The following is a 17,428-nucleotide window of genomic DNA, read 5'->3' as shown; positions in this document are numbered from 1 at the left end:
TATGAAGAGGAAAGACCATTCTCTCTGGTTGTGGATGGAGTGAGTGAGGAGAGATCATCAATTTAAAACTGTCACCAGATGAGAGAAGGAACAGGTTAGAAGAAATTTCTTTACTGAGAGGGTGGTTGGAGCATGGAATCCTTTGATACATGGAGTAGTCGAGATAGAGACCATTGCACGTTTTAAGGGTAAAGTAAATAAATATTTTGAAGCAGAGGAAGATACAGGTCTAAGGAGAGAGTAGAGCAGTGGGACTGGTTTTGGATTGCGCTGGCAATGAATTAAAACAGATGGGCTGAGTGGGCTCCTTCTATGCAGTAAACGTCTTTAGTTCACTTGTAAGATTGAAGTGCTAAGTGTGATAACTGTATTGTACAGATATAAAAAATTGCACCTTGAAGACTAGAGGTGTTAGAGTTATGATGCTACAGGTGTATGTTGAAAATTCATTATGTGAGCTCATTATTTGAAAGTCATCAGAAGAGTTGGTGATTGTTACGGTTCTTGAGAGGTTTGAAGATAATGGGGTTGATTTTCCTCTTTGTTGTGCCTGGGGAACATTCAGATCCCTGATATAACAACAAGAAAATGTGGCTGGAGATGGGTTACATCAGGTCTCCGCCCTCACGATGCTCCTGGGTGTCCTGGGCCTGAGCCTGCAGTAGAGGTGGTCCCAATGTATGCATGTTAATGAGGCAGGAGGGGATGTTCCCGATTTCCACCCCCCCCCCACTGCCCCGGGCACTTTCCTCTTGCTATCACCATAGGGAACCCTAACAGAGGGGTGCCTCAAGACACCTGGTAGTGGGACTCTGCAGATTGCAAAGTCTTCAGGGTACCTGGAAGAAGCAAGGGAGTCACGAGATCACGAGACTTCTCCCTTCACACCTCTGGACGCTACGCCTGTTTCAAGAATAGTCCAAAGTGCAGCGATTGTTATCTCACAGGCAAATGTGTCAAGTTATTTTGCACACAAGATCCTAGAAACAGCAATGAGATAAATGTCCAGTTAACCTGCTCTTGGTGATGTTGGTTTGGGTGTTGGTCAGGACAACAGGGGAACTTCCTGCTCTTCAAACAGTGCCACAGGACCTTGAAGATCCATTTGAACAATTGAAACAGGATATTTAATTGGTAAGAACAGCAACAGAAGCAAGTTTTTCAGAGAATCTACCTGTGTGTAAATTGGTTGCCTTACTTGCCTGCAAAGCAACAGTGATGACACATCAAAAGTAAATCCCCTGCTTGTGAAGTGCTTTGGGATGTGCTGAGGGAATGATAAGGTGCCGTATCAATTCAAGTTCTTTCTTTTCCTTTAGCGATCTGATGATTGACATGGTTACATGTATGACATGACCAGCTCAATCTCTGACACATTCTTCTGTTTCACACGAGGAAGGGCCTCTGGCAGATGAATGAAGTCATCAGAAGAAGAATGTGCCCTAATGAATAAACTCGTCGATTGTACATTAAAGTTTTAAAATAGGAGCAAACACATAAATAAGCATGGAATAGAATTATAGCATCTCTTCTAAAGTGCAGGAGTGAATTAAAACAGCATATTGAAATCCTGCAATTGCTCAGAAAAGGCCTGGATTAGAAGTGTGTTCATAGACACCACTGTCCACACATCTTTCACAAGCTCAGGGCTCATTTATAGAGGGATACACTTTGGGATATTTGCACCAGTGCAAATGCTTCCCAGTCCTTTCCAATCTGTACATTCCTCCCAGTTTGTAAACTATTTGAAATCTGTTCAGTTTTATTTGGTCTAAAGTAGCCTAATGCTGTTTACGTTCGGATTCTGGGACTTCCAGGAACCAGTTTCCGCCGTTTACATTACTAAACCTGTCTCCTTTATCCTGGCGGAAGACCCATAGACCAAATTTTTCATGGATCTAAGAGCCTGCTATCGAGATAAGGAGGATTCAATGGCGTAAACTATGGGAGCTAGCTCAGACACCCGTCTATCAGATCCCTTCTAAACAACTACCAGTTCAAAGGCGTTAATCTGGTTTTGCCAGTACAGTGGATTTATATCACTGAATGCACTACGCCACACACAAGAAAAGCAAGGTTCAATGTGGTGAGCATTTACAATCATTCTTCTTTCTATCTGACCATAACCAAAACAAGGGATGATATCATGAGAAAAGAAAACTTGCAAGACCAGATATTTTGCCTTCTCTAGAATTTTTTTTTAACCCGTGCAGTGACTCCACCTAATCGTCGATTCTGCCATATCAGATATTTGAATAATTAAAGGCATACTGCAATATGTATGTAAAGTGAACTAAACCTTCCCACATGAACAGGATGTAAAGTGAGATTGAGGGAGATGTACTGTACTCATTAACTTTGTGTTAATTTCAGTGCCAATAGTGGAATCACTGCCAGGCAGCCATTAATTAAACATTAGTGTGTCTGTGCCATGAACTAACAACCATCTTTGGGTTGAGAAGGAAGGATAGACTTGGAGACGTGTGTCGATGGCAAGTCCCACCTGCCACTAGGAAGTTGCGTTGTGAACCAACAGAAACAGGCTGTTGATCACGGATTACATTATTTAGATTACTTCTCAATTGATAGCTATAGCATCACAACATTGTAACATCCCGGCAACTAAAGTTCCTTTTAAATGTGAATGATACTAATTTTAGTAAAAAAAGTTGACATGAATCTAAGGCATTGGTTAGAATCAGTGAAGACATGAGTTTCACCCATGCTATGTCCTCACACATTAAATAATGGACTTGTGTTTGACTGATAACAATGAATAACTAGGCATGCAAACATCAGTGGTTTTAATGTGTGTCCAACCTAATTCGCACTAAACAGCGTGAACCTAAACAATGAACCTCGATAAGCTATTCAATTGTGGGACATCACAATCCAGTCTGCTGGCTACATCATGCACTTGCAGCAAGGGTTGTCGTATATCCATCGGGGGCAGGGGCCTTGCTGAGTTCCCCCTCTGCAGGACCCTTGGCCACTGCACTCATTGAGATCAGTTAACTTAACACAGACCAGGGATGAATCTAGAACTTGCCTGTTGTCTATAGCTCATCTGCTTACTGACTGAAGCAGGTGAACCATCAGAGGCTAAACAGCACTTTTCACCATGATCTCTCCACTTTCAGGAACGTATTTTATCTTAATTCACTCGTCTGTTTTCAATATAATACATTAAATTTGCTATGTATGTCATGCACTCCTTATTTGGGCATCACCGTTCTGCGACTACACAATCTTTCCTGCAGATGCACACTCTTACCACTAGATGGCGGTTCATAAACTCCAGGAGCTGTAGATTCCCATTCCTCCACCTACAGCATCACTGATGCACTGAGGGAAATTCGCTTTGTCCTGACTCTCAGTGGGCAATGCCACAAGACATCCACTCGTACTTCATAATATTTATATCCTAAATTATTCTTATTATTTCTCCTTTCCACTCACCCCAATCTGAATAAGCTACAATGCCTTTTCGTGTCAGCTTTGTAATCCTACAATCCGATCACCTCCTGTAACTCTGTCAGACTTAAAGTTTCTCTGTGTGATATTAGTGTACAAAAGCCTGACGTGTTTGTGTGAAGTTTCCTTGTTCGTTATTTTCATAGAGGGTTAACCCACTTGATATAAATGGTTAATGTCTCCGTTAAAATAGCAGGAAGAGGAATATCAACAACAACTTGCATTTATATAGCGCCTTTAACGTAGTTAAAAGTCCCAAGATGCTTCACAGGAGCGTTATCAAACAAAATTTGACAAATGCTTTAAAGTGTTTGTACATCTATATGGTAGTCTAATTTTAAGGTCATTGTGTGTTTGTACTGGAAATATTTCCACTCATAAATAATGTGGGCAGACTAAAACTCAACAAACACTTCTCCTGTTGTGGGATAACATGATCTTTTGGAGGGAGAGCAATATGGAGAAGTTGGAAAGTAATTTTCCAGGGTGAATATACATGTAGGAAAGAAAGTTTTTATCTCTTCCCTACATACCAAGGAAAGGAAAGTTTCGCTTGTACACGCCTTCATTCTTGTTAGTATCACAAACAGTGCAACAGTAAAGGTGACATTCAGTAACGTAAGGTAGCTCTGGTAAGGAGGAGCTAGTGCAGATAATGTTGACAATGAGATTGTAGGTGGCAATAATGCAGCTGGTACAGGAAGGTTCAAGGTTAAGTCTGAGGTAGTGTTCGAGTTAATATTTGAGGTAACTTTTGAAGTAAGATAAGAAATAGCTTTTGAGGTAAGAGCTGAAAAAAGGCATAATGTTTAAAAAGATGATTTAAAAACTAGGATCGATATTACTGTGTTTTTTCTCCCCAGTTCTCCTGAGGGCAGTGACTGATGCTGGGGTCAGTTCAATGGGTGTTGGCACACAAATGGACATGCTGTACATAGGAGTTTACCTAATGAGTGTTGACCAGATGTTCCTTCATGGGACCATCAAAAAAGTACAATCCTGTCCTTATGTGATGTGCACACACAAATATTCCACCAGGTGTTACTGAGTTGCTTTCAGGAGAGCAAGTCCTGGGCTGATTTTTTTTTCCCATTCCAGCTTTGCATTGCTGAACCAAATATGGTGCTACCACTGGTGAGTTGAGTTAACTCTGCACAGTCCAGTGCCCATATCTACTATCTTCCTAGCCTGTATGGTTCAGTGCTGCACATCACACCACATCAAAATCCCGGTGCTACTAGTGGACCCAAAGTGGAAACTTTCCATTAGGTGTAGGGAATTCCTTATTGCTCTCCCTCCAAAAGGTCATGTTATCCCACAACAGGAGAATAGTCAAGCAAAGAAAGTCACCTTCACTCATGGTAGTTTTGTTAATCAAAAGTAATTATTTAATGATGTTATCATTCATACGAGCATTCATGAAGCAATATCAAACCATACATATGACTTTCCTCTATAAAATCCCGTTATACACGTAATAATTCACAACATTATTATGTAATGACTTAACAATTCATACACACACCAGACTAGTCATTAATGCATAAACAACCTTTAAACCAAAGTTTTTGCTCTTTGGGCCTGAAGGTTGATCAGCTCTTCAGTCCTCGAGCTTCTCTTCTTCTTGTGTGATATTCAACTGCAGTATGCGTTCCTTGTGACTGCCGGGTGGTGAAGAGGCTGTTCTTCTCTCAAAGTCTTTTTATATTGTTTTTTTTTACCAATAGGAAATGGGATTGGGGAGGGTCATTCTTTTTGTCCAATTGTTCCCTGTTGCTATGCCTCAATCATTAACGTACTTCAATGATTGACAGTTTAGGCTTTGATCATGTGACCGGAGACCCTTTTGATGTGGAAAAGACCATGTGCTCGAACCATGGATTGTAAAAGGCCCTTTTACTGTCTTTGTTTATGGCCTTTCATGTAGAGATAGCCTCTTACATTTCTATGCCCAGATATTCTTATTGGTCCTGATCTCTCCAATTTTGATTGTTTCAATGGCTTCAAATCCATTCCTTATACCATTTGACTATATGCTGGATGCAATACTATTTAATGTTTTACAAATCCCAGTTTTTTGAAGAGATTAGCAGATAGAAACGAGAGGCCCATGCTTTTTCATACCTATCATTGCTTTCCTGACCCGAAGCCTTTGATGTATGCCCTTTCTTACCTTACCCCCTGCTGTGTTGAAAAACTTGTGTTTCCAAAAGCCTATATGTTTTGAAAGCCTGATATCACTTTAAGATGACTATGATCCATCTAGCTTATATATTGAACAATCTAGATATCTATCCGCAGTTTAAAATCTTCGATCCTGAAACTCATACTTCTCTAATGCCATCAGCGTCATTGCGGGAAAAATGGGATTTGCAAAAACACAGTTTACCACATTACTGTGTTTGCAGTTTTCAAATGCCTTTGTTTAAAAGGGGACAGTTAAACCTTTTCTTCGAATGTCTTTTGTTAAAGGGGTTTTGAACCCTACACGGGTAAGGGAGAGGGAGGAACGCAAGGGGGGGTGTTGGGTTGAAAATTTGAGGGACTCATCATTACCCCAAAAGTGTGTGGGCAGTGCACGGCCTGTTATTTTCTATCTGAGTTGCACTGGTGCCTGTAGGTGCACAGGCTTCGTTAAGGATGTAAACATTATGGAAATAAGGACAGGGCTTCCCTCCCCAGGGCTTCCCATTTTCTGTGGCTTGTTTCAGAGATGATACATAATCACTGAAAACCAGAGCAGCAATCAACAAAGCCAATTAAATATGGAACTATATAATCAAAAGAGTAGAATACAAGCCAAAGGAAGTTGTGATGAAACTGTACAGTGTTCTGGTCAGACCACACCGTGGGTACAGTGTGACGTTCTGATCACGGAGACACAAGGAAGACATTCAAGCACTGGAGGCAGTGCAGAGAAGCCTTTCCACCATCTACAAGGCACAAGTCAGGAGTGTGATGGAATACTCTCCACCTGTTTGGATGAGTACAGCTCCAACAACACTCAAGAAGCTCGACACCATCCAGAACAAAGCAGCTCGCTTGATTGGCACCCCATCCACCACCCTAAACATTCACTCCCTTCATCACCGGCGCACAGTGGCTGCAGTGTGTACCATCCACAGGATGCACTGCAGCAACTCGCCAAGGCTTCTTCGACAGCACCTCCCAAACCCGCGTCTTCTACCACCCAAAAGGACAAGAGCAGCAGGTACATAGGAACAACACCACCTGCACGTTCCCCTCCAAGTCACACACCATCCCGACTTGGAAATATATCGCCGCTCCTTCATCGTCGCTGGGTCAAAATCCTGGAACTCCCTTCCTAACAGCACTGTGGGAGAACCTTCACCACATGGATTGCAGTGGTTCAAGAAGGCGGCTCACCACCACCTTCTCAAGGGCAATTAGGGATGGGTAATAAATGCTGGCCTTGCCAGCAACGCCCACATCCCATGAACGAATTTTTAAAAAATGGAATGTGTCATAAAGTGGGATGGTCACAAAGCTTGTAATGTTAATCCCTCCAACAAGAGTCTTTTGTGGACATTACAATTAATAAGACAAGCACAAGCCAGTAAACATTTACTAAAATATTTCATTCCTGTTACACAATTTGAGAATTTAGAGTATGCTCCTGTGCACTCTGAGCATTTTTTTAAACTTCTGAGTGCTGAAATAAATGTATAATAACGATCAATATTTTTTTCAGTGATGCAGTTTATAATATTTGATGGTTTTGATATTTTATATTAGGAATTTTTTTTTGGCTTATATCTGGTTTGAAAGGAGCGAAGAAGAAATGATATTTAAAGTTAACCAATGTGTTTTCAACACGTTTAACATCCCAGTCAAACTTCTTACTTGTTCCAGGAAGAAAAAACAAATGCAGGACATCATAGGAAACGCAATGGATTTACCCATCCTGAAAGTAACAGGACAGAACCACCAGTATTGGTTAGTGACTCTAGTGAATAAAAGGCACACGTCCTTCTATCAGCATGTCCTCCTGTTCGCTCTGCCGCTCCCTTCCGTTGGCTTAAACACTCCCATTTCTCATCGCTTCCTGTCAGTCACTCTAAATCTCTTCCTGCTGCTCTTTGCCGATCACTGGTTCTCTGCAAAACCTAAATTTCCACCTGTCACAAAACATGGGATGGTTGTGTATAAGAATGCAGCACTATATTTCAGAGTTTAACATTTTGAGAACTCTTCTAACATTTTTGCATATTCCCATCTCCATCTCTCACCTCACCCTCACTACTGCTGGAACCCTCATTCATGCCTTTTTCAATACCCTGCTCACCAGCCTCCCAAGCTGCACTCTACACCAAGTCTCACTCACCTGTCACCCCGGTGCTCACTGACCTACATTGGCTCCCGTTCCGTCATCGCCTCCATTTTAAAATTCTCATCCTTGTTTTCAAGAACCGCCATGGCCTCACCCCTCCCTATCTCTGTAACCTCCTCCAGCCTTACAAGCCTCCAAAATCTCTGCGCTCCCCCAATTCTGGCCTCTTGCTCCTCCCTGATTTTCATCGCTCCACAATTTCTAAAGCTCTCCCATCTTCCAAAAATATTCTTAAAACCTACCTCTTCGAGCATTCCTTCAGCTGCCTCCCTTAATTTCTCTCTTGCTCCATCTCTATTCTGATCCTCAGCTCTGTTGCTATGTTGAAAGGTGCTATAGGAATGTAAGTTGCTGTAAAAGCACTCCACCATCCCCGCCTAATTATTGAGGTCTCGGAGTCTGTTGTCTCCTTTGCCACTGCTTAGCTCTTGGAACTTTACCAGTCTCATATGCTGAGCTGACTTGAGTTTGCTAACTTTTCAGTCAAGTGCCCTTGCAGTAACTGTGCAGTGACAACACATGGGTGAGATTTTCTCTAGTTAAGGAAATCATAAATACATTTATAAAGAATGATGTTGCTGCACACAAAATAAATCTTTCCCCGCACGACCTTGAAATGCTGAAGTAACTAAATGCCATGTTACTTTTTGCAGCATCTTTCCAATGGCATGGGTTCAGAGGCATCTCCTCAGGGCACGATATATGGAGTGGTGCAGCGAGCTGATGATAATAAGGCTGAGGTGGTTGTGTATGAATGGTCAGTTAACCAACTGAAAGAGGAAATGAACTACATTACGGAGGTGAGATAGTTAATATTCCCTGACAACATTCAGTTTGCATGACTGATGGGCATGTTTTTGTTCAGTTTGTTAAAACCTACAAAAAATTCAAAAGGGACCCAAGTGAATTGCACTTCAAACCCCATCCTGAATTTGATTCTTAGTGATGTGATGTTCAGCTGCTCGACCATGAGTCAGTTCCACCAGTTTTTGGCCAGGCCACTGGGTGATGAGTTACATGACAGCAATTCACATCAACTCAGGGAAGACAAACTGATGTTACTTTCCCCTCAAAGCAGGTTGGTCAATCTCAATGTGATGTGACGGCAACTATGGAGAGTCTGCAGTCAGGGCCACCCTACACTTTTGGCTGAAGTGCGTCAGTGCAAGACGAAACAAGGGTCCTGAAAAGGGAAAATTCTATAAAATCTACAACAATATTACACATCCTGGCCCGAGTGCTGTTTGTTTATCTCATGGCTGTTTGAGCGACCTTCAAAAGTACTTCATTGGCTGTAAAGTGCTTTGGGATGTTCTGAAGTCATGAAAGGCGCTATATAAATGCACTCCTGTGCTCGCTCAACTATTGCCTCGCAGTTATCGAATGCCTCCAATTTTAAATTCCTGTCATAACATAGCCTCACCACTCCCTATCTGTGTAACCTCTTCCAGCCTTATAGCCCTCCTGCGGCCCAATAATTCTATTTTGTTCTGAATCTGTACTTAATTGGCTGTAAAGTGCTTTGGGATGTTCTGAAGTCATGAAAGGCGCTATATAAATGCAAGTTCTTTCTTTCTTCTTTCTTTAGTGACAGAATGAAATATAAATGGAAAAATTGAAAGGGTCTATAGGGAAGAAATGGGCTAAATCCTGCTATACTCTACACAATGATCATTATATTAGGAAGAAAGGGGTGGCATTTATATAGCATCTTATCAGCTCTCTCAGAAACATCCCAAAGGACTTTCACATTTAATGAGTTACTTTGAAATACAGCCGCTAATGCTATGTTGGTGAACGCAACAGCCATTTTGTGTACAGCAATGAGGTGACTGGCCAGTTAATCTGTTCTCAGTGGTGTTGGTCTTGCTACTGATGTGAGATTTACTGCATATTGCAGGAAGTTTTATGATTCCTTCCCATTGGGTTTCCTTAAATGGGAAGTACCAGTGTACTCAGAGGATTTTTTTTCTGGGCACAATGTACCTGGAAATCAGGGTTATGAAATCATTTTAGCATGGTGATGAATTGGCGTGGAGATGTCCAGTAGGGATGTCCATATACCAGTTAATAGGGACTCTATACGGGTGATCCTACCCTCCCAGCAGGAAGTTGCGTTCACTGGGAGTATGGCTTGGAGATACAGCTAGAACATTGTAACCCTGATTCTCTGATCCGGAGTCTCTCCGAGCACAGAATCACCCCCTGGGTTTATCCACAAATTAATAAAGAAAAACTTTGGAAAAGGCTGAGAGAAAATTGCAGATATAAAGCCAGTTACAGTGAAGAATGGGTGATTGGTTTAGAAAGTGGTGCTCAGTTGCAGTAGAATTCTATCACATTTTGATGTATTGTTTGTTTGCCTTATATTCAGATGAGACATTCACTGGAGAAAGTCAGACAGCAAATGTTTGGCGAGTTCAGTGGAATGAAGGAGAGAATGAAACAACTCACAAATGAAATGAGGGTAAGTCGGTACACAGCCTGCTAACTCACAATGTCTGTGATCATTTTACCATCGATGTACCTGCTGATGTTACTGCTGTACTACCTGCAGAGTATCTAATAGTTTAACTCCCTAAGAAAAGACATCGGGGTAGATTTTGACTTTGTGCGATGGCAGGTGATAGCGAGTCAGCAACCTGTTTTATATCTCCTGATTTTTATTTGCATTGATTCAATAGAAACAAAAATCAGGAGAGATGTAAAACGGACTGCTGATTCGCTATCATCTGTTTTAAACTATTGCAGTCAAACTCTACCCCATTAATTCAATTCCTAATCCCAGAAAAATCCAGGGTGAGATTTTTTGGGTTTTTTTACTACACTTTTAATATATTCAGAGTTTTTAATAAACTCTGCAGTGAAGCAGTTAAAGAGAACTGAATTGCATTAAACAATTGCATCAAAATTTCTCCAACAGGAATGAAATGAATGTTATTTACAGCCTCATAACTGCACACTATTGTCTGTTCTGTTATTATGGTTATGACATAATTGTACTTGATAACATTCCATAATCTTTGAGTACAAAATGCACCTTCCCCTCCTCCAAATATTGTTCAGAAGACAATGTGCTATTATTTCATGGACCCTAAAATGAAAATTATTTGCAAAAGATTCAGAAATGGTGACACAGATGAAACTGCTGCAAGTTTAAAAGTTGTAGTTTAGCTTCATTGACCTGGAACTGGCAGCCAGTGACTCTATTGTTGTACATCTGTACACCACCAAAGCCCAAGGTATAGGTGAATCATAATATACATGGGAGGTCATTATAATTGAAGATTTACAGTAATTATTGTTTAAACATTACGGCATTAAAGCTGATTCCTTTTAAGTTAGCTTCCACGCCTATTCTCCAATCACAGAGTAAGTGATATCAAGCTGTATATTGGCATGGCCTTTAATTGGTGCACTGGCAGATAAAGATGTGCCAGCCTGCTGGGGGTGGGGTAAATGTGGAGTGACGACATTCTCCAGGGGACCCATCATCATACCTGGCTCACAATTATTGAGACAGATGGGCTGTAATGTTGATGTTAATTTGGATTTGTATCTGTAGCTTAAAAAAAAGCTATGAGGGAAGTGATAGACACCTCAGCACTGGAGCATCTCATTAATATGATTCCTGCCTATAATGGTGATTGCGACTAAACCCAGTGGCTGCACTTAAGTTAGCAACAGTAGTCAGCTTTATGGGAAACGAGTGCCACCTGCTGGATTTGATTGGCACTTCTGTTCCTAAAACGTATGGCACACTGTGTGTTAAATGATAGTTAATGGCTTTCTCCTGGCTTTTTAATGCAGGTTTACTCATAATGGTAAATTTAGTTCCCAGCCCAGAGTCTCACTCACCAGTCAGTCAGCAGCGATGTGAATGCAGCATGCCAACTCAGCACCCGAGTCCCCGATCTATGCTCTTGGTGAGCAAGGCTCCTTGCCAGGAATGGAGCCTCACGAGATTTATCCAATAACATCGCCCTGCAGCTCGGATATATTGTAACTAATACACGATTGAGCAGCAAATCAGGAAAAAACCTAATGGCGCTGCATCACCCATTAACCCATTATAATAAAATTAGAGCCAGGTCATTTCGGAGGGAAATCAGGAAGCACGTTTTCACACAAAGGGTAGTAGAAAGCTGGAATTCTCTCCCCCAAAAGGCTGTGGATACTGGGGGACAATTGGAGCTTGCAAGAATGAGATCGATAGATTTTTATTAGGTAAGGGTATCAAGGGATATGGAGCTAAGGTGGGTAAATGGAGTTAAGGTACAGATCTGCCATGATCTAATTGAATGGCAGAGCAGGCTCGAGGGGCTGAATGGCCTTTCCTGTTCCTATGTTCCTATCCAAGCCGTGCTATCCTCCATGTTACAGCTTGTTACAGTTGAGGGCTCTCGAATGTACCTGGTGCATGACTGGTTTTGCCCCCATCCGCCATTAGATGTGGCTTAACTTGGTCAAAAGATATCACATCTCTGAGACAAAACTGCCCATTGTTGCTGGATTATCCTGGGAGGGTAAGGATAATCCTAGATTTCTTTTCTCACTAATAAACCACCTTCTCCTACCCTTCCCCCTTCCATGCTCATCTCTAACACTAAGTGGGAGGAACTTATGACCTTTTCATCTCCACAATTGAGATCACTCACGTAGCAGCATCAGTCACTGGCTCCTCCCTTTGCCCCCGTCCCTGACCCTGACCCCCCCCCCCCCCCCCCAGCTCATCATTCATCACAGACCAGACCCCTTATCACTCTGTAGTTACTAACCTACTGCTTTCTCCAAACTTATCTTTTCAATGAGATCCACCTCCTGCTCCCTCGACCCCCTCCCCACTGCCGACCACTCAACAATTTTCCTTGTTCTTACAGTCCCTGGCACCATAAATCATTCTCTTAGGCCATTATCACCTTATCCTCAAAAAGCCTACCCTCAGCCCTCTGTCCTCTCAATTACTGCCCACCTCCAACCTCCCCTGCCTCTTGAAGGTCCCTAAGTGTCCCAGCTCCGTGCTCCCCTGTCCCACGACTACATGTTTGAATCTGTTCAGTCAGAATTCTGCTGCGCTCACAACACTGTCCTGGTCAAAGTCACTAATGGTGTTTTTTGCGACTGGGGTCCTTATCCCTTCTTGTCCTCCTTGGTTTCTCTGTGACATTCAGCATGGGCGATTATACCATCCTCTACCATTACCTCTTACTGGGGGCCCACCTCCATGGACGTGCCCTTATATGGTTCCGGTCCTACCTGTCCCAATGCAGCCAGTGCATCTCCAAAAGTGAGCTTTCCTCGTACCAATGGACAGTCACCGCTGGTGCACCCCAAAGTTCCATCCTTGGCCCCTCCTTTTCCTCATTTACATGTTGCCACTCTGACATCATCCATAGGTTTGGGGTTGGTTTGTCTGCCGGTGACGCCCAGCTCTACCTGTCCACTACTTTCCTCAACTCCACAACCACTTCTGCTGTCAAACTCTGCTCAACTTTCAAGTTGTGGGTGAAACTGAGTTTCCTCCAATTGAATATTGGGAGGACTGAAGCCATCATATTTGGCCTCCAACAATAGCTCCGTAACTTTGCCACTGATTCCTTCTTCGCCTCCGATTGCTCTCTCAGGTTGGTGCCAGATTGTGCATAACTGCTGAGTCCTGCTCAACCTGAAACTGAGCTTCAAACCTCATATCCCACCCATCATCTAGACTGCTTACTTTCTCCTCTGCAATGTCAGCCGCCTCTCCTCCTATCTTTTTCCACCACAGTTGATACCCTTACCCATGCTTTTGCTTGTCTACATGACAACATGGGGCAGTAATTAGAGGACAGAGGGATTGAGGGTGGGCTTTTTGAGGAGGGGGATGACTATACTTCCAAAAAGTAATAAATTAACTGTGAAATGCTTTGGGACATCCTGAGAACATGAGAGGTGCTATATAATTGTGAGTCCTTTCTTTTCTTTCGCTCTTGTGTATCACCACTCTCTCTCTCTCTCTCTCTTCATTGAAGGCACAGCTTTCGGTGATCTCAGCCCTATTCTCTGGAACTCCCTCCCTAAACCCTTTCACCTCACTTCTTCTCTCCTCATCTTTAAACACTTTCTCAAAACCCATCCAATTGACCATGATTTACCTGTGCTAACACCTTCATTTATGCTTTGTGTTTATGTTTCTCCATTGTGAAGCGCTGAGATGACTTACGACATTAAAAAGGTGCTATTTAAATGCAAGTTTGTTATATAAATAATGCTCTGTGTGTCAGCCTGGTGATGGAGTGCATGAGTTGGAGTGCTCATGTGGGTAGCAATGCGTAGAAAGGCCCACTTTATTGATGAGGGCCTTCAGATTATTTCAGATGGGATGAACTGGTAAGTCAGTTATTTGCTGCACTGAATGAGGTGATACAAATTGGCAGAAAGCCTACTCCCTGAAGGCCAATTTGCAGGTGTTACTCTGAAACTGCAGTTACTAGGAGGTGAATTAGATTGGCCTGGTCAATTTGACTTGGAATCTATACAGGATTAGAAAGCGGAGACTGACTCGCACCAGTCTGAACATGATTCAGAGGTGACAGGATACTAAACCAGCACAGTGCATCACTCAGTACCCTACTGTTTTATTTAAACATGAAGTTGAACTCTTTGATGTCATTTTTTAAACATAGAAATAAAAACTACAGATGCAGGAAATGTCAGATCAGCAGGCCAGTCAGCTTCTGAGGAGAGAACAGATCAATTAACATTCAGCTATAGACCATCCATCAGAACTGAATCAAGGGTCCACACTTGAAATGTTAATTTGTCTGTTTTCTCCACATATGCTGACTGACCTGCTAAATGTTTCCTCCCATTTCTGTTGTTGACTTGTGTTCCATGTCTCACTAAACCCTGGTTTGCCTGACAATGAAACTTCCATAATGGGGTGTTTTTCCCTTAATAACCAGGGAGTCAAAATATTTTATAGAACATTTTCACGTACAAAATCTGCAACCTTTTCCAAACTTGTGGCAGGGCCGGAGCTTCATGGTGCGTAACTGTCATCTGTTCTGCTTCAGGTCTCGGAGGCACGGCAGGAGTCCCTGCAGAGGGAGGTGAAAAGCAATTCTTCAACCCTTGAGCAGTACAGCCAGATGAACAGCTCCCTGACAACTTTGACGATTGACTTGCAGGTAGAAATTAATCACTCGCTTTGATTGCCGTAGCAAAATGTCACATTGCTGTATTGGGCTTGTAGACATGGAGTAACAGGCACCTAGCGATGTACTTGCTTGTGACATGTTGAAGGGATTCATGAAACGTGAGAGTGAAACCGTGCGATTTTATCAGTGCTGCATGAATCCATGTTCTGTTGTGTTGAAACGCAAAAGGTTTACATGCAAAATCAAAGCACGTTCTTATGAATAAATTTGAAAGCATAGGAAACAGCAGGGGATAGAAACACAGTGGGGTAGATTTTGACTGTGTGTGATAGTGTAATATGGGTGATAGTGAATTGGCAGCCCGCTTTACATCTCTCTCCATTTTGCAATGGAAATAAAAATCAGGAGAGATGTAAAACCGGCTGCCGATTCACTATCACCCATTTTACACTATCGCACAAAATCAAAATCTACTCCAGTGTGACTCAGGCTGAAGTAATCTGAAGTTTGCTTTTATCATTTGTTTGATGCCAAGAAATACCCTGATCCTTAATTAAGAAATTAAGAAAGCCTCCATAGGCTCCCAGGGAGGGTGGGGCACACATTCATCACTAGACCACATAAACCTCCACACTGGTACCGATCACATTAGGCATTCTCTCCAACTAATCCAATAGCCAACATGCTGGGGATAGTTAGACCACCTGGGAGATGTCCCAGCTGAACAACCAGGATCAAGATTCCTCCCAATCCCCAATAAAGCAGGATGCGTACAAGGATTGTGAGTGCGCAAAAGGATTTCTACATGAACACCACCCTATATTGTTGCTTTTGTCTATGTGTGAACTTTATACTCATTAAAGTGAGGTAGACGAGTGCTAGGAGTGGAATACTTTCCATTTCAGACATTCAGGGCATGATTTTAAAAGGGAAAAATGGGTGAGTTAGGGGTGGGGGTAATTAAAATCGCTGTGGGAGTGGGCAGACATCTCGGCTGGAACCCACACATTTTTGAATGAGACTCAGGCAAATCTGTGTGCGTGCGTACAGCAGTCACCAGGATGTCCCGCCCCTGCTTAAATCCAGTGGGCTGATAATTAAAGGAGCAAATGTACCTCATTGAGGTACGTAAGGTAGTTTATTTTTTGTGTATTGGATAGTTAAAAAGGTTTTAATGTTACCTGGACGGCTTTCCCATGGCTTCCCAATCATGCCTGGTGAAACCAAGCAGAAAAGGCCGGATCAGTGAAAAATAAACAAATAAATTAAATAAAATTACACTTCCCATTGCAAACAAATTAAATAAACATACCTTAAAAACAATGTTGCTTGGACATCCCCCACTCTGATTCCGATGTCTCCACTCTGATCTTTATTCGCCTCAGCCCCCCATCTCTATCCTAACTGCTGATAAGGCCACTCTCTCTTTTTCTCCTCCCCCTTCCCCCTTCCCCCTTGGATGTGCAGCTCCTGTTGGCAGCCAGCCTGTCAATCAAAACCAGGAAGAGGCTTTGATTGGCCTCATTAGGGTTTCCCGCCTAGTTCCCATCCGGGTTTGGTGCCTGCAAATCACCCTCCCCCCAACTCCCCCACCCCGGACTCTTCCCACCGGCATATTAAAATTGTGCCCTCAATGTTGCCATTGCCCCCTGTTAAGTCTGGTATAATGTAGTTGGATGCAGAGGATTAGGAATTCAACATTTAGGGATTACTGAAGGTACGGCCCTACCTGGCACAGTGCCCTGGAGTTTTAGAATGCTGCATCATCCTCATACAACTGTACAATTCTTTCAAAACAAAATAAATGATGTAAGTTAGCAGATAAAGAAACAAACTGTATATCCTTGTAATCGTCAAAACGGCTATTCTCGAACTCCTGGTTAGCATTTGCTTCCAAAGTATACAACAGGAGAGGGTATGTGACTGAGTGCCTTGCTTTTGTCAGAAATCTCTCTTGGATTCAACAGCAGAGGCCAACAAGAGGAGGGAGGAAATGGAAGTTCTCCGAAATTCATATCACCAATCACTGGAGCAAATGAAAGAGAAGAATCAGCAGATACACGATGCGCAAACTGAAAATCAGATCCTGAAACTTAAGGTAAACATTGGTCTGAGACATCACTACACGTATAATGAAGCATTAAACAAGCAAATAGTCCCTTTGGGTTCAGCAGACTGGGTACAGCACCTATTATTTAATTGAAGTATGAATATTGGGCTAGATACTCCACTGATGGAATAAACTAGTGTTAAATACTGAAGAATTATCTACAATATTGGGTAATCAACATAAGATGGAGCACATGCAACATTGCATCTTAACACTAATGGATGGAGAATTGTGGGACTGAGCCTGTCTTTTCTTGATATTAGCCCTGGTGGTCGAGGCCCCACACTGGATTCCACATTCATAACATTTACCCTTTCCCTCATGGTTATTTCTGACCCTCACAGCAAGTGAGTC

The 17,428-nt window shown here is 42.5% G+C and overlaps 1 protein-coding gene across 1 annotated transcript in view; it reads left to right on the top strand.

The window, feature by feature from the left end:
- The window catches only part of LOC137301585 (myosin heavy chain, striated muscle-like), a 61,866-nt gene that overhangs the window by 10,285 nt on the left and 34,153 nt on the right, over positions 1 to 17,428 (top strand). The window contains exons 3-7 of the mRNA XM_067971138.1: positions 7,348 to 7,431; positions 8,479 to 8,625; positions 10,200 to 10,292; positions 14,881 to 14,994; positions 16,910 to 17,062. Coding sequence (XP_067827239.1) covers positions 7,348 to 7,431; positions 8,479 to 8,625; positions 10,200 to 10,292; positions 14,881 to 14,994; positions 16,910 to 17,062 — 591 coding nt within the window. The remainder of the gene's footprint in view (positions 1 to 7,347; positions 7,432 to 8,478; positions 8,626 to 10,199; positions 10,293 to 14,880; positions 14,995 to 16,909; positions 17,063 to 17,428) is intronic.

The sequence above is a fragment of the Heptranchias perlo genome, chromosome 34, assembly GCF_035084215.1.
Source record: "Heptranchias perlo isolate sHepPer1 chromosome 34, sHepPer1.hap1, whole genome shotgun sequence".
In the NCBI taxonomy this organism is placed as follows: Eukaryota; Metazoa; Chordata; class Chondrichthyes; order Hexanchiformes; family Hexanchidae; genus Heptranchias; species Heptranchias perlo.
This window is presented reverse-complemented; position numbering and strand designations above follow the sequence as displayed.